Genomic DNA, 23,846 nt, shown 5'->3' on the forward strand with positions numbered 1-23,846 from the left:
GAAGTTACTGTGCCACTATAATTTTTGCTCAATTTCAACAATAAGATATGGTTAATTAGCAGGGCTACAAACACATGAAGTTTCTAGAAAGAGAGGTTTCCTCTGGGATAAATGATCAGGTGCCCATTAAACAGGTCCACAGAATTCACAGGACCTCTTGAAATTTGATACAGCGGTCGTGTCCCATAATATAGTAGGTTTTGACCGGTTCATAACGCATAAACATGCGATAGCTGACTAGTGGAAGATTGCTGCTTAATGAATTTGCTTAAGTTGTAATGGTTTAATTGTACATGAAATCCACACTTAGATCATAACTTACATTTGCATTGCCATTTGTGGCAGCAATTCTTTCCTGCAATACTATGACTTTACAAGAGAAAAAGATGGAAAGCTAAAACGGTAATAACTCTTCTGTAGTTATTCCCTCACCAGTGCTTACATCAGTAAACAATTGCCAGGATAAGTAACCATTTTTTACAACGCACCATTTACATTATGAAGCCAAGTTTAATTTGACCATGGGAAGAGCCGCTTTAAAAAAAAAAAAAAAACCCCACAACCTTGCATAGTACTCATTTAGTCCCCAATTTAACAGTTTGTTTAAATCCAGCCAGCATTTAAGTGACTGTGTGGGAGGACCACTTTCTCATTTTTAATCTGAACAAAGATGACCTAAGAAACAATATTCAAGCACCTCATTTCAATAAATGAAGCAAGAGTGATTAAATGCAAGTGTCCATCTTATAACTTTATGCATATTAACTCCAGTTTATCTCCTCCAACCTCAACCAAACAATAGAAATATGACATGAACCGAGTGAATTAAAGGCCAGCAGCACTTTTATTAAGATGTAAAAGGGAGGGTCACTTAACAGTGTAAAAAAGGATAAAGTGCATTGCTGGAGTTTATGAAAATAGACACTGAAAATGTTAAAACAATGCTTGATTACCTACTGTACAAATATCTGTATCAAGCATAAAAAAAATAAAAAAGGGCTCAATCCTGAAGGACTGAAAAAAATAAAATTCACTAAGATCTCACCATTTCCCCAAAATTGAGGCTATGGCTTCAGTTATTGGAGTAATGGAAATAAAGCATCAAAATGTGTGTGCACAATTCCCATGGAGGTATGGAACAAATGAACAATATTGAGGGGCTTGTTAGTTCAGCATCAGCTTCTCTGGAGGCTCAATGAGAGAGACTTCATGGTACCTGGAGAAAAAAAAAAAAAAAAAAAAAAGTTAGCCCTAGCCAACAACGCCATCGAATGTGTGTGTAGAGCAAGTGAACTTACTTTGAGCCCTTGTATTTCTCCCTAACTGCCTGCTGTGTGTGCTGAGCAGCACCGAGGTAGGTCTGATGTAGATCCTGAATGCACGGCATAAGATCCTCCAGAGTGTAGCCAGTCATCTCAACAAATGCCTTCGACTGCAAGAGAGAGCGTTATGAGGAAAGAGCAAGAGTGAACAGTAATTATGACAGCATAATGTTCAAATAACAGGCAGCACCCTAGTTTTTGCACAAGTTGATCGCGCAAACTTACCCATGATCCTCCTGCAATTGTGTGGTTGGCCAGAATGAAAGCTGCAGCAGCAGTTTGAGATGGGAGGTACTTCAGGAATGGGTCACAATCGATCAAGCTCAGCTCACCAAGAAACTGGATTAAAAAATATATATATAATTTTTTTTTTGAATGTTAGTTGGTGATGACGAGAAAACACCACTCAATGCAAATGTCTTGCAGGAAATGTTCTCACCATTGATAAGCTCTCTACTTTGCTGCTCACAGGCTGGTGCAAGAAATACTGGGTGAGGAACTGATTGATTGTTGGAGCAGCAAGATCAAACGAGAGAACCGTCAGCACCAGATGCTCCATTCTCAACACTTGTTTTTTTGTGTAGGTGTCATCAGTGATGTAAACAAATTCTGCTACCTCCGGGGGGTAGATCTCCTCAAACTTCCTACAGTCAAGCAGAGATGTGTGAACATGCAGAACAAGGAGGGGTAAGGTTTTGCAGCCTGAGGCTCTAATGCAAAAGATACTCACGAAGCCAAGAGCATAGCAGCTGTGCCCACCAGCTGGAGTTTTCCTCTCAGGACAGACATGGAAGACAAGAAGCGATCAATGTAGTTCACGGCCAGGTACAGGGTCTCATTCTGGAGCTTGTACTCCTCTCCCACCTCCACCAACCAGTCCACCAGAATGGCTCGCATGCTGTTTGTGATGTCGGGCTGTTTCTTCATGTAACCTGCTTTTGGTTTTGACTTGATCTGCATGGTTTAAAAAAAAAAAAAAAGAGCCATGATGTAGAGAACACGCATCATTAAAAGATCTTAAAACTGAGAATTTAACACATTCAACATCCTCACCTCCATTTCCCGCAAGTGTGCGTGTATTTCTGCTGCATAATCCGAGACTTCATTGACATTTGTGGGCCTCTCCTCACTATCAATTATTGACATATCCATTGGAGAATCTAAATATTAAAGAGTTGTACAAGTGATTTCAGGTTTTCTATAAAGTGCAACGGAAGACAGCATGGGCATTGCATTTTAACTCAAGTCATTTCTCTTACCAAAACTGGCCTCCACTGGCAGATCGATAGTGGCGAGGGGCTGCCTTAGGCGGGTCACAGTGGGATTTAGTGTGAGAGGGGAGCAAGCCATGGTTGCTCTTTGGGTACACTGTTTCTTGGAGCATGCACCATCAGGCTCATCCACATGGATCTGAAAGGCAGGTGGCCTGGTGGAGGGCTTCTCTCCAAAACTGCCATGTTCTTCAGATTTGCATGCAGTTATTTGGGGCCCAGAGACCTGAAAACAGAAAACTGGATTAGAGTGCTGGGGAAAAACAGTCCCATACACTATAGGTAGTTACAGAACCTTTTTGCAGCATCTTCCTTATTTAACCGTTCAATTTGAAAAGTCACAATTACATGCAAAGTATCTCTTGAACACTCTTTGATGTGGAATAAGCATACAAATGTATAATACAATTCTAGTGTCCGAGTCAGTTTGACGCTTTAAGGCAGCACCACTGACCTGAAATATAGTTTTTTTTTTTTTTTTTTAAGTTTCTCAGATATACTCCAAGTAGTTACATTTACGCTTTCATCACATGCGTGATCTGAAGAAACTTCACCAAAAGGGCAAGTTTAGGTCATGCATGTTTATTTCACTGAGAATTTTACCCACAATCTTGCCGCGTCATGAGAACCGTCTGAGCTTCAAGAAAGCACAGAAGTGCTTTATAACAGGTTTGCTTAAAGGGATACTCCAACCCAAAATGAAAATGGTCATTAATAACAAAAATGCTCTCCTGTATCAGTGGCGCTGCATAGATGCACATTTTTTTTCAGATCAAAGCGTAAATACACATTACTTTTATGTATACGACACTTGTGTCATGGCTGACATCGAAGAGCAAAAGCTGCTTGCGTTCAGCAGATATAATGCCATAAAAACACTCTACGGTGATGTGGAGATGAATTGTCGAATAAAGTAATTATTTGTTTTCTTCGCATACAAAAAGTACACTTGTCATTTCGGAACCTTGAAAGGGTGTTTTACTTTGCAGTATATGGGATAGTCACAAGCCTCCCAAGTTTTAATCCAAAATATCTTCTATTGTCTTCTAAAGACAAATTAAGCTTTTACGGGTTTGGAACAACACGGGGGTAAGTGATGAATGACAACTTTCATTTTGGGGTGGAATTACATATACACACATACATGCTTATATATACACATACTTTTGGTGTGAGCATTTTAAACCAGATCTTCATGGTGTGGTGAATCACGTAGAATTAAAATAGGTGTAAATTCAACCCCATTCCATAAAAACTGTACCAGATTTCAAACAAAAAGGTCAAAGGTTAGCTTGTACTAGTAGATCTGCACCTGTTGTCATATTGAAGGGACAGCTGGCCAGAAGTGGAAATGTACCAAAGCTTCATGAATTCTCATATAGAACCAAATGCTAGGCAGAAATGACAGCCTCATGTCACAAACGTTTAGCAGAACATCAACTCGTTTTTGGTGAACTACCCCTTTAACCAACCAACCAACCAACCCGGTTTACTGTGCTAGCAGTGAATGGGTTTGTAAAATGGCGGTCTCCTCATTGCGAGGGAATGTGTGCGGGCATTTAACACTGCATTTCATCTTAACTTGTGGCGCCATAACGTTAAATGCAGTTTGACACTGTGGGGAACGAGATTTAGATTTATATTCGTGATTCAAAGTGACAAGCCTGTGAGCACTTTGACTGGTTTAGCTAAAGCAACGTCCAGTTCATCTAAACAGTATTATTAATTCGTTTATACAGTATTATTCCGCCATTTTAAAAAGCAAAACTCTGATTAAACCAAATTCTTATTCGTGCTACAGTTGAATCGGTCTGTAACAGGAGCACATGTTGATGTCCGTGTGCGGCTCTGACCTGTTTAGCGGCGCGCAGGACAGGCGGTCTGCGCTGATTGTTCTCCAGCGCGCCCAGGACGGTCCGGTTGCCTGGTTTAGGGTTGACATTCTCCCGATTTTCAATTCTGTTCTTTGCTGCGCCTCGTAGTCGTGAAAGCATGTTTTCTTGATTGTGAATATCTGCTCCGGGATCCTGAACCGCACTTCTTTGTGTTTGACCGACAGACGACATCCTTAACAGCAGCAGATCAGCTCAAGTCTCTGCAAGACGGATTGATTAAAGCATTTAAACAACAGGTTTTGAGGTTTCAACACCTTTGATCAAACACCACACACGTGAATAACGAATAAAGCGTGGATAAGCAGACTAACCAGGGAAACTGGTAGAAATGAGCTGTTGAGATCCGGACAAAAACACAATATAAACAGTCGCTAGCTGCGTCTTACAAAACCGAGATTCAAAAACAAATCATGCAACACTGTTCTACAGAAATCGCGCCATGGCGGTGTCCAGAACCCCTCAACACGGCACGCAGAGTTCACAAAAGATGCTTCTACAAAGTCGAGCTGCGCCTTGTTGCTTTTTTTTTTTTGTTTATTGCTGCTGCCTGATTTGATATTGTGGTGCTGTTTCAGTTCAAGTAGCCCGCGACTATTGAAACGGGCCAATCAGAATGCAGCAAAACCAAACGTCATTGATTATACGGAAGCCTGGAAAGTACAAACTGCGATTCAGCTTTTACCAACCGGGCCGTTGAGTTACTTTCATTGGCTTAAAGGAATTTTGAAAGTGTTTGAGCAGTGTAAAATTCAAGCTCAGTGAAGTCAAGTTTACACATAATATACAAACTCAAGAACTACAAGTATAGAAATGTACAGGGGTAAATCTTACATTTGGGGAAATATACTGAAAAAAAAAAACATAATAATTTTGAATATAAATAATATTTTCTGTTTTTGGTACTTATGTGCACAATGTCTAATTTGTATAGCAAATAATCACTGTTTCTAATATGGTGGTCATAACCGTCAAACCAAAAATTAGAGCGCCCCCCCCCAATAAAGCTAAATATTAAAATATTATTAAAGTTTGTATTGTGACAGAGACAAACAAAACAGAAATCTTTTGCATTTTTTTTATTTCTGTAGAAATGCAACTATACAATGGGTGAGTTGAAAAAAAGACAAGTGCAGTCACGAATAGTTTTTATGTTTATAAAATTGAACATTTTAATTTGAATCTGTATTGGTACAATCAGCTTGATCCCTATAAAATACCAAATGTTTATTGCAAAAACAAAATTCAGAAAATGCATTCCCAAAAAGTGCTTTAATTTTATATTCCATTAAGCTTCACTGAAAAATTCCATCAATGAATCGAGTTCATAGTTATTCAAAATTGCAAGCAGCTGTGAAACTTTTGTTTTGACATTTTGACCTTTAAATTTGAACTTGTCGATGAACAGATCAGTGATCATACCTGTAAGAAAACACAACATGGTTTGTTTACCCATAGATATGTCCTTATTACTTGTGCAAAGACATCCTCTGAATATGCAGGGTTTGTGAGGAAAAAAAATAACAATCTTATAGAAATCTACAATATATGTGAATAACTTAACATATCAAATTTTAAATAATATATTGTAAAATATCGTCTCCCTTGCTCATCTGAATTCACTCACCATACAATCTTTCTAAGTGAGCTGGTTGTTTCTTATATTCTTCTAAGAGCTGGGCAGATTCATCCAGTATACTACGATACTCTGGAATCAGAAAATCTCCATTCCCCTCATGCACCTGCAGCTCCTGCATCCAACACACAAACACACACACACACTCAGTAGACTTTGTTTTTCAGCAGGGGTTTTTATTCTTTATGTTTTACCTTTAAAGCATCAATAAGCTGAACTTTTTTGGCCAAAATCAGCTGATACTCTAGCTTGGGATGAATCATTCGAAGAGTATGGCTCACAGAGTCCTCATTCACCTATGAAACCAACATAACAGCCAACACAACAAACAAATATTTATTATATGTGATGCATAAAGAATTGAGATCACTGTTATCTGGTATTAACATCGTCTCATTTGAACCAGTCACAAGTCTTCAGCCAAGACAGATCACCATTTACACCATGTCTACACTGGATGCGAGTGGCTCGTCATGATGCAACAAAAGACAATAGTACCCATTATAATCAGTGATGCTGCCTACACTGACAGTAAACTGATGCCTTGTTCTATTTATGACATACGGTCCCAAAATACAAACGATTTGCAATGGTCGATATGTCACGTCCAGTGTAGACACGGTGTTACAACTAGTATCATTACACAACCCAAATGCATCTTCACTGATCACTTGTGGTTGGATTTAGCCAAGAGGAAGACCACATATATCAATTAACAGATCAGTTTGTGAACTCACCGTAGGATATATTCAGATAAATTTTTCGCTTAGTTGCCTCTTTGGACAAAACATCCTTCAGTATGGAAATGGTAGAAATGTTGTCTGATTTGAAGTTTGCCTCACCTTTACTGCAACCCATTACAAACATTTATAAAGATTACTGATTACAATACATAGTAGTAGGATTTTTGTCCAACTGTAATGCATATATATATATATATATATATATATATATATATATATATATATATATATATATATATATATATATATATATATATATATATATATATATATGTATATCATAATCAGCTCTTTTCAAAAACAATCATATGCACATGAAGAAAAATAGTATTTGTATAAATAAATACTATAAATATATTTGGATATTGAACATGTAGGCCTCACCAATATGTGGCTTCTAGCTGTGTGCCCAAGAAAGTGTTCTGAAAGTAGAATGTGATGCTGTCTCCTGGCGGGGTTTTCTCTGGGACCTCAGGCAGACAGAACACAACCCAGGAATGGATCTCTGCAAAACTGAAGTGTCCCATCAGTCTCAAGGTGTTCATGGGCTTAGTCATGAAAAGAGAATAAAAATAATGTTTAGTTGGCAGAATAACTGCATGATAAGAATTTAGAATCACTGTGCGTCTCTAAGCTTACCGCTCCTGATCGATTGCATGTGTCCTCTGGTGGAGGGAAAGGGGCTTGATCTGGTACTGTCGAACCTGGCAGGTTTTGGGCTGAAGCCTTGGCATCACATAAGCCTGAAGGGTGCCATACTGACCCTCTATAGATCTCACCTTAGAAAAAAACCCAGGACAAATGCTCAAACATTGCCTACTTTGCAATTTAAAAGTGTAATAGGAGATCTTGGAAAATGCTAACTTTAGCTTGATCGCACTGAAAGTGAATGTCCCACCCTCCTTGCAATCGCCATCCAAAGCCACGCCCCCTGAACGCATTTATGCTCACAGACCAGAATACCAGAGACAACATAACTACAACAGGCTACATCAGCATTTCCCAATTCCAGCCCATGTTCCGAAGCGAAGTAAACCCCTGCTCAGGGAGAAGGGAGCAATTGTAGTGTATTTTCATTTGTCATGGATCTGAGGAATCACACAGTCTCTGGGTTTTGTTTCCAGAAGAAATATTTTATTTTCAAGAGAAAACTTTAAACCAGTTTAACAAAAAAAAATTCTGAAGACAGTCACCTATTGCACTTTTAAGAAAATATACAACATACATTATTATATTGAAAACAATCCAAACACAGAGAAGTAGACACCTTCAGTTCCAGCCTAGTGGTATTTGCTTGGCACCTGTAGGTGGCGAGGAGGAAGTTCCCGTTTGACTGTGGGGTTGGAGGAACAAACAAAGACCGTTTTGCAAACGCATGTGATGTGGTCATTTAGTAAGCTTAATGATGTGGCACACAGGTGCTTTACCTCTGAATCACATTCGCTGAAGCTGACAACTGCTGAATTCTTATCAACATCCAACAGGTCAATGGGAACATCACTCTGTCAGAAACAAAAACACATGCAAGTGAAGGTAAATAAACTTCAGTCTCATAATGCTGAAATTACAATACATGTAAAAATGTTGAATTAGCAAAGATCTAAAATGCAACTTTAATTTAATTGCATAGTTCCACTTCTTACTTCTAGTTCAATGCTGACTGATTAACTGAGCACAAAATTAGCATAACAGACTGATTTCTGAAGGTGACACTGAAAACTGGAGTAATGGCTGCTGAAAACTCAAGAAATAAATTTATAAATTATAAAATAAATGTTTTAAATATACTCAAACAGAAAAGTGATTTTCAAATTGTAGTAATATTTTGCATTCTTTACTATATTTTTGATCAAAGAAATACAGGCTTTATGAGCAAAAGAGACGTCTTTGAAAAAAACTTAAACAGTCTTACCTACCCCAAACTTTTAAACAGTAGTTTATATAAATAAAAGCAGGATAAATTAGTGTATTGCTCTCACCTGTAGCAGCAAGTTGTCAATGGAGGTCTGACCTCTAGCGTGAGGCTGTAGCTGGCATCATCCTGGCACAATGTGAATTTGTCATTGATGCTAAAGACTGGCACAGCAGACACTGCCGTGCTGGACTGAGAGCTCTGCTGGTATTTTTCTCTGCCCTGCAACACTTTCACCTGCAACTGCTCTAACTCTGCCCTGTACGAACACATGCATTACCAAACAAGGCATGGCAGAAGCGGTTTCAAAATCTATGTCTGTTTGGGAAACTAACCTGTGTAAGTTGTTGTTAGAACTTCATCAAACATTTCCTTTCAGACGCAGCCACCCTGGATTGATGTGACACTCTCAGACAAAGTCTTGTAAACAGAGAAAGAGAATTACAACAACTGTAGTGCAGCAGAATTACATATGAGACAAAATTAGGCTGTTCCATACATCGCTTATCATTCAAATGTGACACTCACATTCTCAAAGCGCAGCGTTGGCTTATTTGAACTGTCCAACCCGCAGACCTCCACAGTCCCATCATACCTTCCCACCAGAATGTCCTTCACACCGTCACCAGCAATGTCAAAAGTATCAATACAAAGCACACCTTGAAAAGACCAATACAAATTAGCACGGCTTCAATTTTTTTTTCTAATAACCCCTCACTATCTAATTCCTACCTCCTTTTTTCTTTTCATTATCCAGTTCCCAACTAGTAATGGGTCCTGATTTGGTAATCTGCACAAGACCTAGTTTCCCATCAGCTGTTCCAAAAAGAGCTAAAGAATAATTGGGTAAAAAATGTTGCCAACATGACTGGATGTTGTGTCGGTCTACCTGCAATACTCGAAGTACTCTGTCCTGGCAGGCCAGGATGGGCACAATGCGGCCCACAGTCTCCACAGGTAAACACAGGACATCATTGATCTTGTCTCCTGACAGGTAGTAGTCCTGATTCTTGCAGTCACAGTAATGGTTATAAATGTAACTGGCACACAGAAACAGATCGGCCCCTGAAACATGCCTGTGGGAATGTAAGGCACAACAAAAAGTGAAGCACAAAATACACAAAGTTGAGAGAGTGAAAAACGAGAAGCCGATCTCACATGGCATTTATGCTCTCTGTTAGGTTGGCTTCAAATGTAAGAAATTGTTTGCCCTTTTTAGTATATCCTCTCACTTCAGAGCCAGAGCTCACAAAGATCTTTTCCTGAGGGGTTCCCAAAGCCCCTCCGAGCTCAAGTCTGGAGATCTTCTGTCCCGGGAGTGATTTGAACACAGGCTGACAAAAAAAACAGACATTTATTCTCCCATTGAGAAAAAATTACTTTGTTTGTTAACATTAATATACACACCACCATTCAAAAGTTTGGGGTCAATAAGATTTCTGTGCGTTTTTGAAATAAGTATCTTAAATTTATCTAGGTTGCACTTATGTGATCAGAAGTACAGTAACAATAGTAATATGATAAAATATTTTTTTACATTTAAAATAAAGGTCTCTAATGTAATATATTATTAAATGCATTTTATACCTGTGATGGCAAAGCTAAATTTTCAGCAACTATTACTCCAGTCTTCAGTCACATGATGTAAGATGAATCACAATGATTTGGTGCTTGAGAAATATTTTTGTATTATTTATCAATGTTGAAAACAGCTGTGCTGCTTAATATTTTTGTGAAGACAATAATTTTTCTCAGGATTCGTTGATTAATATAAAGTTCAAAATTAATGTATTTTATCATTTAAAACAAAACATTTAATAATAGCATAAATGTCTTTACTGTCACTTTTCATCAGTTTGATGCATCCTTACTGATTTTCCGGTATTATTTCCTTTCAACATCTGACTGACCCCAAACTTTTTAATGCTTGTGTACACTAAAACAGGAAACGCTTTCTGATAATAATAAATACCACAGCCTCCCCTTTTTTCATTCCAAAACAGGTCACAATACCATCATTATCTGCAACAACCACCTGAAATGAGAAAACGACACGATAGCATCAGATACACCAACAGGGTGCTTATAGAAAAATGCTTGTTCCCTGTTTAATTGAGCCGGGGAGAAATGTCAAGCACATGCTCAAATAAACAGAACATGTTGCATGCTCTTTCACAAGTAGGATCTAACCTCCAGTGGCCTTGTTTTACGAAGTAACCCCTGAAATAATCTAAAGCAGAAATGTCATTAAGGCCTTGAAACTACGGAAAGTTTATAAGACTGAACATTTTAGGTAAGGATATTAATACCTGATTTCATATACTTGAAGCACATTTCAAGATTTAACTTTCTGTTAAAAGAATATTCCTTGCAATTACTGATTACTGAGAATGTAATGTATTTTTTTCCATAACTGTCAGCACTGTGAGGAATGAGCAGGGCTCCAGACTAACTTTTTACACTAGGAGCACAGTGGCCCCCAACTGAAAATTTTAGGGGCACAACCAGAAAATTTAGGGGCGCACACCGTAAATCAACATGCTAACCAAATCTACTAATTTCCACTGTATTACTAATAAATACTTTAATAATAGATGCAGAAATTACAATGTGCCGTTTCAAATTCAGTGTCACATTTTATTCTGCACTTTTGAAGATGCAACAAGGTAAACTGACAGCACCATCGCTGTCAAGACAGTACAAATAGTAAACAAAATTCCATACACTCAGAATAAAAAATGTGCATAGTAAAAAAGTTTGTGTGCATGCTTTATCGTTGTTGTATGTTTCGTTAAGTTTTAAGCCATTCTTCCTTTGAAGGTCGAGCTGGCTTTTGTATTTGGTGAAAAGTAGTTCTAATAATTATAGTACCTCAGCCATCTGAATTCTTACAGCCAGTCTTCTCGAAAATGGTGAGTGTGGACCAGGGCCGGCCCTGACCAATTTGCAAGATTTTACCTGGCGCCTCATGCATATATATATATATATATATATATATATATATATATATATATATATATATATACACACACACACACACACACACACATTACAGCAGAACTGTTTCCAACACTCATAATAAATCATCATATTAGAATGATTTCTAAAGGATCATGTGATAGACTGGATGTCACATGTGACACTGAAGAATGGAGTAATGATGCTGAAAATTCAGCTTTGCATCACAGAAATAAATGATAATTTAAAGTATAATAAATTGAAAACAAATTATTTTAAGTTGTAATAATATAACACAATATTACATTTTTTCTGTATTTTTGATCAAATAAATGCAGGCTTGATGAGCAGAAGAAACTTCTTTCAAAAACATTAAAAATAGTAATGTTTCCAAACTTTTGGCCTGTACTGTATCCCCCCAAAACTGCACAACTGTAGAGTAAAAAAAAAACAAAAAACAAAACAAAAAGTGATAATAAAAAATGCGTCTTAAAACTGATTGTACAAAATCACAGTCTGGGGACTCAGATCTCAGAACAACTGCTAACATTAAGTTTAAGGTAAAAATAACTGCCATGAAATTATAGTATCTTCTTACTCCTATGCAATAAATTGCTATTTCACTACATCTCTTTACCTCTGTCTTTATCCTCTTCTCTTCTTTTTGGCACTGTATCTATCGCAGACTATGCTCATTTATAATGTGTCATGTAAATTCGGCCTTCCGTCACAATCAGGAAACTTTCACCGTGTCTAGAACTGGCGCGAGCTGCCAGGCCCGTTTCTACGAGCTGTGTGTTAACAAAAGCAGTGCTGTATACATTGGATGCGGCGTCGGGCACGCTACACAACAAATTACCAACAACTGATCGTGCGCGCACTCTGTTTCTGACGCACTTCAAGCACTCGATGGGCGGGGGAAGATTGAAGAGCCGGATTTTTTTTTTTTTTTTTTTTTTTTGCTTTATTTGGAAGTGTTTTGAATTAATGGTTTTTAAATAGTAGCCTATTATAAAAAAAAAAATATGTAAAAAAAAAAAAAAAAAAAAAAAATCAGTAGCGCCCTTAGCATTTGCCTATACCACGGGCCGGCCCTGGTGCGGACTTTTTTAGCCACACCAACCTCTGACTCTGAATCATCATCTGACGGTGACACTAGGCTCTGGCACTGGTACACTAGCCGCAGGTCGGAAGAACGAATCAATAGTTCGCTTGCTCATAGCTCAGACGCACGCACATATCAGGTTGTGATGATATTTGTCTCGGTTTCCTTCCCACAGATGTTTACGCCCGCTCAATTATCTCTAGGCCCCTCCCCCTCCACACATTTTAGCCACTTACAGTGGCCATTCCCTATTCTTCTCACACGCATTTGCCGCCTCACAGACAGGCATCACTCAATGAGACGCGAGTGTGTGCAAGTGTGTGTGTGTGTGTTTGCGTGCGTGCGTGTGCAAATCTACTGGTCGCACATGTGCGACTGGATGTAAAATTCAGTCGCACACTCTCAAAATTTGGTCGCAAAATGCGACCATTTGGTCGCAGTCTGGAGCCCTGATGAGTAATATTATTTTGTTATAAGATATGGTAATAATTATTTCCTGTGAACAGATGATTTTCACAAGCTTGATTTACACTAAACCTGGGATATTCTCTTAAAAGGGATGCAGATATACCTTTTGAGTTGTTTTTCGCCCCACAGTTGGGAGAAGTTTCATGGTTTTTTGAGAAGTCACTCCAACCTGAGGAAACAAAGATGACATGGCCATAAGTAAATTAACTTTGTAATAATCAATGATATTTAAAATGCCTAAATGACTCATAAATACAAGTGTGCATTTAAACGTCCAAGGGCACATAAGCCATCACTGTAAATCACAGCAGATATGCAAATACATAGAGTAGTTGAGGCCTTACCTGGAGATAATCAACCTGGTTTAAGTTCAACTCCATTTCGTTTGTCAGAATAATCACTCCACAGATCCTTTTGATTGTGCTTAACCGTTTTCTGTTTGGCGTTGATATTGAAGATCCCCCAGAGTAACGTTAGTTCTGTGTAATTAATTAACCAGTTAACGTACTGTAGGTACTTTGAAATAGAAATCTTGGTCCTAACTATTCGCCTCAACCGAGTGGATTATCCTGCGGATTAACGTTAGTTAGTTAGTTAATTAGTGGCTGATTCTGCCGCAGATGAAGTGGCTAACATTAGCAGTGTCAGTTGGTCCGCTTTACAAGAAAATCCAAGTCGCATTAATATGTAAAAAAAGAAAACATATGCAGCCTTTTCATACACACATATATAAACGATATGCTTCGCTTTGCGGATAAAAAAAAATCCGTCTAAGTACAGCAGCAGCAAAAGTGTTCTTGTTAACACGTTTCCTCAACAGCGCCATGTTTGTCACCCAAACCATCTCTGGTTACCATGGTAATAGTAGATTCGTTCAGAACACAGAAAAATCTTTTAAATTTTAATCAAGTCAAAAAGCATCCAAACAGTTATTAAAGCAAAATTAGTCCCTATAGTATTGAGTACATGTACAGTGAAGGAACATACTATCCAGAAGGCCAACATTTTTTTGTTTTGTTTTATGAAGTATTCTAATTTGTTGAGATGTGAATTGGTGTTTTTTTATGTGGGCCAAAATCATCACAATTAAAAGAACCAATGACTTAAATTACTTCAGTCTGTGTGCATTGAATTTATTTAATACACGAGTTTCACAATTTGCTTTGAATTACTGAAATAAATGAACTTTTATAGTTCTTATTTATTGAGATGCACCTGTATGTCTTCAGCGTAATAATATAACTATTATGGAGTAAGAGTAAGCCTGCTGAAAAGACCTTAATATGTTTATAGTAAATTTGTTTATAAAAAAAATAATACATTTGTTTTCTGGTTTTAGGAGCATGGTATCCCAGACTGATCAAGCTGGGTTAGTGGCCAACTGCAAGTGTACAAAAACCATAAAAAAAATGCAAACAGACCAGCCAAACCAAGGCAGGTTTAAGAAACCAAGGTTCCATCACGTTGATTTTTTGATTATGCTTTTTCAAACATACACACATTGATTTCTATTGTTTGTACACTGTGATGATATTTTATATATATAATCTTAAACCTTTTTTACATTTAGACATTTTCATTATTACATTATTAAGCATGTTTAACAGCGAATGTAGAGTTGTTGTTTTTTTTTTTGGGGGGGGGGCATTTTGGTTACACACACAGGAGTGGATGAAGGTGCGTGAATGTGACTCAACAGTAGGAGGGGCACAGCTACAGAGAGGGCTTCAAGCATTATTCTCTTTTTGCACAACACAACAGAGACAGCACGCTTCGTTCTGGATCATAATTAAATATTTAATGACAGATGGACATCAAGGACACTTGTCATGGATAAATCTTACACACCAAAGTGAACTATGTACTACCACACTGCTTGATCTGAGGATTCACTAAAGAGCTGCAGTAGTTTTATGCAGTTTTATTACAACTGATGCCCTCCCCGAGGAGGTTCCTGGTGGCGTCCACCTCTTTGCCTCTTACAGCGGGATGGGGCTGGAACTTTAGTGTGTATGTGGGGCTTTTCACAGTATTGCTGCTTCTGATGGGACTTCTTTTGTGGATGCTGTTTAAACAGCTCAGGAACTCTATAGGCAATAGCACCTTTCAGCCACATCTGGGATCCTGCAGACATCATTATGCTCTGAGAGAGAAACATCATGGATAAAGACGAAAACAAAAAGAGATGTCGGAGGGTTTGCATACATCTCTGATTTCTGAAACATTGTGCACTGGAGGGATGAAAGAATGAAAAACTGTATTAAGGATTTTATAAGCTCTGCAATGGAAATGTGAGATGTATTTACTAACTATTTATTCATCTATGGCAGATACTTTATATGTTTTAGCACACACAATTCTGTTTCGGAAACTTGTTCTCTTTTAAAGATAAAAATGTTACTCTGACGTCAGTTCATTGTAAGAAAAATTGATACATGCAAAGTTAATTGATTTACTAGACAGAGTTTTAGTAAAACATTAATTCAACCTATATTAGTTTGTAGAAAGCCGATACTATTCACTCACACAAAATGACACATGCACATTTTATAAAAGATTAATTAAAAAATCAGTCAATATCTCTGCTAACTAGTTTCAGGGCAAGAATAGATTTTTTTTTTACTGTTTGTCACTGGCATGAAAATGGTTATTAATGAAAAAAAGAGTGGAATCAATTATGTCTTGCATAATGAGGAAATGTCTTGAATGAAAAATTATTTTCCATAACGCAACCCTGAATTACTTTTGAAATTGCTAACTAACAATGGAGACCTGTCACACTCAGTACTGTTTAATGTTCAAATATAATGTTTGTGGTGTTGATAACACTGTAAAAGAAGTGTGCCTTTTATAAATTATTTTCCCCCGCGTTCTTGCATTTTTTTCAGTACTTTATTGTTCTTTCTTTGGCACACTGAATGAAGTTAAATAAACCTGAATGATGGAGATGGAGAAAATAATATTTATCTAAAAATGTTAAAGGTTGCATAAAGGTAAAAACAAAATGAATACCACTAATGTCAAAACCAAAAGGTTAATAGCAATGTTCACACCTTGATTTGCACATGGGAGAAAGATCCATTAAGAAGTGTTTCTCAGCATGTATTTGCATATGTGTACACATGGTTAAATCAGAATCAGTGTACTAGTAAAACATCTTCATTCACACCACACTGCATTCTTGAGGAGTTTAGCCAAAAAAACAGCAGGGTCCTTATATTTGATGAGGGACACTTATGGTATGAGGCACTCATTTTTTCTGTCTCTCTCTGGCAGGAAATTAATATGTTTTATTTACATAACACATAAAAAATACAGTTTATTTTGCTGTGTTGAAGTGGTTAATAAATCATGAAATAAGCATATAATTAAAATGCACTAATAAAAACAGGAAGGCCAAAGCAATATATCTACTATATTGCCCATCAATCAGTTTTCAGAGATGGCTTCTCAGTGTGGTTATTACTTGTCACTGTCTGATGTTGATATAATAAATCATTTTCAAACTATTGATTATGTTTAAAGCTGAGCAAACATTATCTAAAAATCATCACACACACACACACACACACACAAACATTTATACCTTTAATTTTTATGCAAAGATAGTAAGAAAAAAATAAATAATTCAACTTAAGTTGCACCAAACTAGCTAGAATTTTATCAAAATGTAAAAAGCAAAAAATTATATTTGTATTTTTACATATATATTTTGTATAACTATTTTATTACATAACTATAAATATTTTATTACATAACTACAGTATTTTATAGCTATGAAATTATCCAAGACAAAATAAACATTTTATTTATTTATTTTAATGCAATTTCTTCTTCAGATTGTTATCAGTTGTAAAACAATTTGAGATGTGATGGAAATTACATTGTTGTGGAAATGTAGCAAATTACACAATTGTTCGGGTTATGCATGTAGACCTAGATACTGTTGAAATCCAATTGTTTAACAACAGTATAAAAAAATAAATTAAAAAAAGGCAAGGATAAAAAGTGCAATAATTTGTCCCTATACTGTCCACTTGTGGACTTTTGGAATTTTGCTGTAAAATAGTTTCAAACGGATCTGCGCATCTCCTGGTGATTTCTATAACAATTTACTTAGCTATTTTGAATAATAATAATTAGAATAATTTTGTCTACAAAGCAATGAGAAATATAAATGCAGTTAGACACACGAACATCGAATATAAAGCCTACAGCTCCTTTTTTTTTTTTTTTTTTTTTGTTAAGCCTACAGCTACTTCCAACTATCGTCTTTGTTCTCCACGTCAGTCAAAATGATTGACAGCTGGTTTTGGGGGCGTGTCCTACTTCCAGCTACAACAACTTCGCTGGCTGTCGACACGCGCAGAAGTCTGACCTCTCGCGCACAGGTGGCTGAATACTTCGACAGGTAACTTAGGTAAATTCGCTGTCCTGACCTGAACAGGTAACGTATTGTAACAGCGTGGCTTAAATTAGTAGCCTAAATGACAGGAATTATTTAAGGAAAATAGACTTGAAGTCGTTTAATTGAATTACACAATTGTCGATTCTAGAAACTGTAATTTCACATCACAACGTAACGAATTTCGATGATTTCTGAACTGGTCTGATAATGATAACTTTATGAACTTTTTTACTCCCCAGAACTTCACATAGAACTGCCTGTACCTGTACAAATGGTAAGAGTTGAGCTGCGTTTGTATCATTTTTCATTTGTTACATGGAATTGTAAGCACACCACAAACAGTTGATTAAACAGTGATCACATATGGATTATGCTTTAAATATAATTTCACAAGTAATATTTGAAATTGTATTTCACCTTTGTATCAATATTAACATTTTAATTTATGATGAATTTTATTAGGCTAATTTGGGACTTTGTCTTTTGTCATGTTTTGCTGGTTTAACTCTTAAACTTATAACAATGTTGGTTGAAGCTTTTTTTTTTTTTTTAGCAGTTTAACTAATAGTTTAACCAGAAATATACAAGTATTAGCCTATTATAACTGTAATAATTATGAATGAATAAATAAAATGGCCAGTTTTCCACATATATTACTTCCCATAAACAAGAATAAGTCATCAGATCAATGTTGGCATGGTGACGATTGTCATGGAGATTAAGGTGATGGATGATTGGATTACAGCAGATGATATCTGTGTCAGATCAGACTGAGGAAACCCACCGAATAGGTCACTGTAGCTTAATCATCCCACAGCTGGCAGATCCAAGCAAACACCCATAAACTGTAGTACATCCACAAGGATTAGCCATGCTTGGGCTGGCATATTGTGTGTTATTTCTTAAATGTTTAATGTTACGACACGGACCGTTTTACAAGGTGATGTGATTCTAAGACATAATCCCATGTGTGTTGTTGTAGCACTTCATGGTAGACCGCACAAGAGCAAGGAAAGATTAAAGCTACTGCTTTTGGTATTAAATCGAACTGAAGGTCCTGGGGTTAACTGATCCCTAACTTTCAACCTGAACTTGAACCCTAAACCCGAACCCTATACCTTATCTCATCCTCCACCCTGGCACTATCATCAAACCTGAGCTGCAATCTTGGTCTATCTTTAATCAGTTGTGTATGGATTACAGATACTCTGTGCGTATGTAGAGTTTACAGAGGTTTAAAGGGTTACCAGAAAGATACAATTACAATGTAAACTAAAATTGTGGATATGTTTTGCTTCTGAGAGCACATTTATTGCAATCAGTTTCCACTATTATTAGTTCATATCTGTCTGCTAAACTATGTATTCCATATTTCCAACTGAGAATGATGAGAGACACAAGCATGAGGTTTAAGAAATGAGGTTGATGTTTCTCATATTCTCAAACACCTGCGCAGGCTAATCCATTCACCATTCACCTGCTCCACATGTCTTCATGTATTTTAGTGCCTTGAATTATTATATTTCATTTATTTCTGTTTGCCATTTTCCTATTTAATCTGCAAATACCAAAACCTGATTTTCTGCTTTTGGTTCAGTATCAAAAATATTTCACCCTGCAAACTTCATAAAGTCTTTTCTGATTTGAGAATATATCTGATAACCTGTAAGGGCTGAAAATTTTTTTGTTGGTGAACTGTCAAAGAATATTTGTAGTTACCCTGACACATTATGTGTTTTAGAACAGAACAGAGCCATATGTCATATATGTCTCCATTATATTATATTATCATTCTGATTTTGGTTTTGCATTTTCTGCAGGCAACCCGAGGAAGTGTGAAACCCTTTGTGAACTTCAATGCAAAGCATGATGCAGAAGTTTTGCGCAAGGCCATGAAAGGGATCGGTAAGCTTAAAAAAATCTGACTTTTAAGAGAGTTCACCCATATTTGTTAAGATCTTGGTGGTTTTTCCTGTTATTTTGAATTGCCAATTAGGAGGGGCTATCTTAAGAAAATCATGTGCTGCTCATTCTTGTACTATATCTTACTTTTGTCCTCTTTTATAAGCTGGTGTGGATGCTTTATTTTTCAGGCACTGATGAAGATGCCATCCTCATGTTATTGGCAGCTCGCAGTAATGCACAGAGACAGGAAATAAAAGCAGCCTATAAAAAGGCTTTTAGCAAGGTGAGCAAATTACATTATTATGTTGTGTCAGACCAGGAATAATCAGTTTGTTGAATCTAAAATATGTAAAAATGTGTTTTCACCGTACGTACATGTTCTTCTGAAAATGATAACAAAAATGCTGTTCAAAATGTAGACAAAAGGTATTCAGACATGATTGTTGTTCGATTCAAATAATTGGAAGCACTGCTGTGCGTCAATGGCAGTACATCAAGATTATTCATTTGGACTGTTGTTTTGCACACATCCTCTTATTGATGTTGATATAATTCAGTGCCGTCATGAATGTCTAAAACAACGTTAAAATGCTAATGAGTTTCACATCTCCAGTTTAATGGGCAATATATTTTCTTCTTTTTCTTGGCATATGTTCTCTCTCTCTCTCGTGCTCTCTCTCTCTCTCTCATTCTCTTATTTTGTCTCTTTCTACAGGATCTAGTGAAAGACTTAAGGTCAGAGCTTGGAGGGAAGTTAGAGGATCTAATTGTGGCCCTCATGTTTCCATCCACAATATATGATGCTCATGAACTCCATAAGGCCATCAAGGTAACATCAAACATTTCCATCTTCTATGGGATATAATAAAAAACTAGAAAAAGAAAGAATATAAAACACATTGTTATGAAAATGCTTTTACGTTATGATAAACTTCAGCCTATCTAATTTCAGATTGGTTATTTTTTTATTTATTATTTCCTTACAGGGAGTGGGTACGGAGGACAAAGTTTTAATTGAGATCCTGGCATCCAGGACATGTGATGAGATGAAAGATATTGGCAAAGCTTACAAGAAAGGTAATATTCATTGTCCAGGCACAGTGCATGGCTGAAATTAAAACATCCCACTATTGTAAGGTTGATACATGACCATATCCATTTATATTCACTTTGAACACTTCAGATAATTAATTTTGAATGGTAAAGGACATTTGTTTTTGTAAAATTGTGGGTTTCTCTTCTCCAAAGATGCCTGATTGTCTGTATTGCAAACAAACAGTCCAAATAGAGCACAAGTCTCTACAAGGCATCACTATTACAACTGATCCCTGCCCATTAGACTATTCCAATGGGACCAATAAGCAGCAGTTGTCAAGATAAGTGTGAACTGTCAATAGATCCCATCTCATGTGTCTTGACCTAGAATATGGAAGCAAGCTGGAAAAAGACATCATGGGTGATACGTCAGGACATTACCAGAGGTTGCTGGTGATACTTGCACAGGTAAAAAAAAAAAAAAAAAATTGGTTCTCAGTTTAAAAGGAAACCACAAATAAAAGATTGTATTATCAGAAAAAAATTATATATATGTGTGAGAGAGAGAGAGAGCACAAGGAAGATTATATAAAAAAGTAGAATACACCGTAGAATAGTTATAATATATTATATTAAAGGTATAATTTGTTAATAATAATAATAATAATATTTGAGTGTGTGCAGTACATGTAAAATAAATAATCAAATGACTGGATTGACAAAAATGTACATGGGTGAGATATTGATATATAATAACAATTTCTAGTATAATTTCCAGCAAAAACAAAATATATGTGACCCTGGATCACAAAACCAAAATTAAGATTTATACAACCTCTGAAATCTGAATATAATATGTAAGCAATGCATATTACTAATCAAATATTAAGTTTTGATATATTTACGGTAGGAAATTTACAAAATATTTTCATGGAACATGATCTTTACTTAATATCCTAATGATTTTTGGCATAAAAGAAAAATCAATAGTTTTGACCCTATTGCTAAAAATATACCCAGCGACTTAAGACTGGTTTTGTGGTCCAGGGTCACATATATCATTACTCATACTGTGATATACGATTTCAGTCATTGTGTTGATCATGGCCAGAGATGGGAGAGGATGCTAAAAAAAGGTAGAGAGATGAAACCGAGCAGCCTCCTCTTGGAATGATAACATGAGCAGCAGTGAAGTCATCCTTAAGTAATTAAAACAGCCCTTGAGTTAATGTTGTTGAGAAGATTAAATGGTTCTCAGGGCTAATGTGTGGGTAATTCAATATTGGAGTTAACCAGGTTAGGGAAAAATTCAACAGCCTGTCTCAGCAAATGCGGTGATGGAGGAGGGCTGATGTTTATCTGACCTTTGTTATGTTTTTATTCCTAAACTCAGGGAAACAAGGAGGAGGGAGTGGATGAGACCAGAGTGGAGAAAGATGCAAAGGTAAAGTTCATAGTCAGACTTTTGGATGATTAAACACACACATAAAGTATCATGAATGTCTTAAAGAGACAGTTTACCCTAAAAATGTTTTTTTACTGCTCACATCATTCCAAAATTGAATTTCTTGTCCTTCTGGGAGCTTGGTACTGTAAATAACAATCCACTTTTATTACTCATCACAGAGATGCTTTTGCATTGTGCTTAATATCTCCTTTTGTGAGATCAACTTTAACTGTAAGAGTTTTGAATCCATTGCTATAAACTGCACCCAGTAGTTTTTGATTAATCATTAGAGATGCGTATGAATGTTGATGTAAACATGGAAAAGAAGTAACTGGATCCTCAGGTTTTAGTTGCGAACCTTAGAAGTGTTTGTTCATTGATCGTGTTACAGGAGCTGTTTGCTGCTGGAGAGGAGAAATTCGGCACGGACGAGGACAAGTTCATCAACATACTCGGCAACAGGAGCGCGGAACACCTGAGAAAAGGTGCGCGTTTGTGTGTTCAAAGCCTTTTGATGCAATTCAGAATTGCCTTGAAGGGCCATCCTAATGGCTTTTGGTGTACCTGTTTCAGTGTTTGATGCCTACAAAAAGATTGCCGACTGTGACATTGAAGAGAGCATAAAAGATGAGTGCACTGGGAACCTGGAAGCACTGCTGCTGGCTGTGGGTACGAAAGTCCCTGCTGTGTGGCTAAACGTACAAGTTCGTTGGCTATTTGGTCAGACTGAACATTAATCTGTGATGAAACTTAAAACAAGAATTCACCCAAAGTTTTGTTTGGTAAAATAGATTTAATTGTTTGAATAAAAAGGTGAACTAAGAAGAACACAAGATCCAAGAAAATGCAAAGGAAGGTAATAGTCAACATGTCATTCTAGGACTGTATGCTGTTATTTTTTCGGTGGAAGAACTTTTTTAGAGAACTTTCACTTCAAGATCAGTTAAATTTACAACAAACATGGTCCGGTAAAAAAGAAAGAAGCAAAACGCTGTCTTTGAAGCTAATCTGTGAAAAACAACCTGAATTTCAGTCTGTTTTTCACATAAAGGTTTGTTAAGATCAGTGTTGTATGACGAGCTGCATAATTTTAATAACAGCATACAGGTTAAGAACAACATGAGGGTGAGTAAATAATGACTGGTGGGTGAACTATCCCTTTAACTGAAATTTAAAACTACATTTTCTCTCTCTCCCCCTTTTAGTTAAATGTGCAAAAAGTGTGCCTGGTTATTTTGCTGAATTGGTTCGAGAGTCTATGCGGGTATGAAGGCTTATTTCCATGAGATTCTCATCAGTTTTCACCCCTCTGACAATCATATATTGGATAATTTGCTGCTCACTTTGTATTATCAAATGCTGGCACTTCAAGTGGAAGAATTAAAACAATTTGTGGCCAGTTTATCAACTGAATGTGTTGGTCTGAATAATAATGAAACAATTGATTTCACACATTATTGGTTTGTTTATTGACAGTGTGCCGGCACTGATGATGAGACTCTCATAAGGATCATGGTGTCCAGGAGTGAGCGGGATATGCTGGACGTCAGAGCAGTATACAAGAAGATGTATGGAGAATCACTCTATAGCACCATAAAGGCAAGTTATTCAAACACACACCAACTCACCCCCCCCCCCAACACACACAGATACATCTTAGCATTGTTTTTGCCTCTATTTTTAGGAAGACACCGAAGGAGATTACCAGAAGGCCCTGCTCTACCTGTGTGGTGGTAATGATTAG

General features: G+C 36.8%; 2 protein-coding genes and 1 pseudogene across 5 annotated transcripts; 1 reads left to right on the forward strand and 2 right to left on the reverse strand.

Annotated features, from left to right (window-relative positions):
- Positions 1 to 825: 825 nt before the first annotated feature.
- ccna2 (cyclin A2) lies at positions 826 to 5,079 on the reverse strand. Of its 4 annotated transcripts, XR_008186754.1 has the most exons (11): positions 4,800 to 5,045; positions 4,447 to 4,688; positions 2,582 to 2,819; positions 2,376 to 2,482; positions 2,176 to 2,276; positions 2,053 to 2,097; positions 1,762 to 1,966; positions 1,548 to 1,661; positions 1,299 to 1,432; positions 1,046 to 1,216; positions 826 to 1,006 (listed from the first exon to the last, which is right to left on the reverse strand). XR_008186754.1 is itself a non-coding variant. In XM_052615252.1 (9 exons), exons 2-9 carry the CDS (start codon positions 4,657 to 4,659, stop codon positions 1,165 to 1,167), a joined length of 1,287 nt encoding a protein of 428 aa, XP_052471212.1. In that variant the 5' UTR covers positions 4,660 to 4,688; positions 4,800 to 5,079; the 3' UTR covers positions 826 to 1,164. The 4 variants fall into 4 exon arrangements, 1 of the variants encoding a protein (XP_052471212.1); XR_008186753.1 differs by having other exon boundaries at positions 2,053 to 2,276; positions 4,800 to 5,079; XR_008186755.1 differs by lacking the exon at positions 1,548 to 1,661 and having other exon boundaries at positions 2,053 to 2,276; positions 4,800 to 5,079.
- A 470-nt stretch (positions 5,080 to 5,549) lies between these two features.
- LOC128027550 (Bardet-Biedl syndrome 7 protein-like) lies at positions 5,550 to 10,113 on the reverse strand (annotated as a pseudogene).
- Positions 10,114 to 17,968: 7,855 nt separating this feature from the next.
- LOC128027551 (annexin A5-like) lies at positions 17,969 to 23,846 on the forward strand. The gene is made up of 12 exons (XM_052615256.1): positions 17,969 to 17,989; positions 19,536 to 19,620; positions 19,809 to 19,903; positions 20,336 to 20,449; positions 20,607 to 20,697; positions 21,044 to 21,123; positions 22,049 to 22,099; positions 22,494 to 22,587; positions 22,676 to 22,771; positions 23,308 to 23,366; positions 23,579 to 23,705; positions 23,791 to 23,846. Exons 1-12 carry the CDS (start codon positions 17,987 to 17,989, stop codon positions 23,844 to 23,846), a joined length of 951 nt encoding a protein of 316 aa, XP_052471216.1. The 5' UTR covers positions 17,969 to 17,986.

The sequence above is a fragment of the Carassius gibelio genome, chromosome A14, assembly GCF_023724105.1.
Source record: "Carassius gibelio isolate Cgi1373 ecotype wild population from Czech Republic chromosome A14, carGib1.2-hapl.c, whole genome shotgun sequence".
Taxonomy (NCBI): Eukaryota; Metazoa; Chordata; class Actinopteri; order Cypriniformes; family Cyprinidae; genus Carassius; species Carassius gibelio.

What these genes read in the sequence shown, in the direction of transcription:
- ccna2 (XM_052615252.1), bottom strand. Translation starts at nt 4,659, where the DNA reads ATGTCGTCTGTCGGTCAAACACAAAGAAGTGCGGTTCAGGATCCCGGA. An exon ending in CACACTTGCGGGAAATGGAG is followed by an intron (nt 2,277 to 2,375) that starts GTGAGGATGTTG and finishes TAAACCATGCAG; the next exon opens with ATCAAGTCAAAACCAAAAGC. An exon ending in CAATTGCAGGAGGATCATGG is followed by an intron (nt 1,433 to 1,547) that starts GTAAGTTTGCGC and finishes TCTCTCTTGCAG; the next exon opens with TCGAAGGCATTTGTTGAGAT.
- LOC128027551 (XM_052615256.1), top strand. An exon ending in CAAGGCCATGAAAGGGATCG is followed by an intron (nt 19,621 to 19,808) that starts GTAAGCTTAAAA and finishes TTTATTTTTCAG; the next exon opens with GCACTGATGAAGATGCCATC. An exon ending in AACTCCATAAGGCCATCAAG is followed by an intron (nt 20,450 to 20,606) that starts GTAACATCAAAC and finishes ATTTCCTTACAG; the next exon opens with GGAGTGGGTACGGAGGACAA.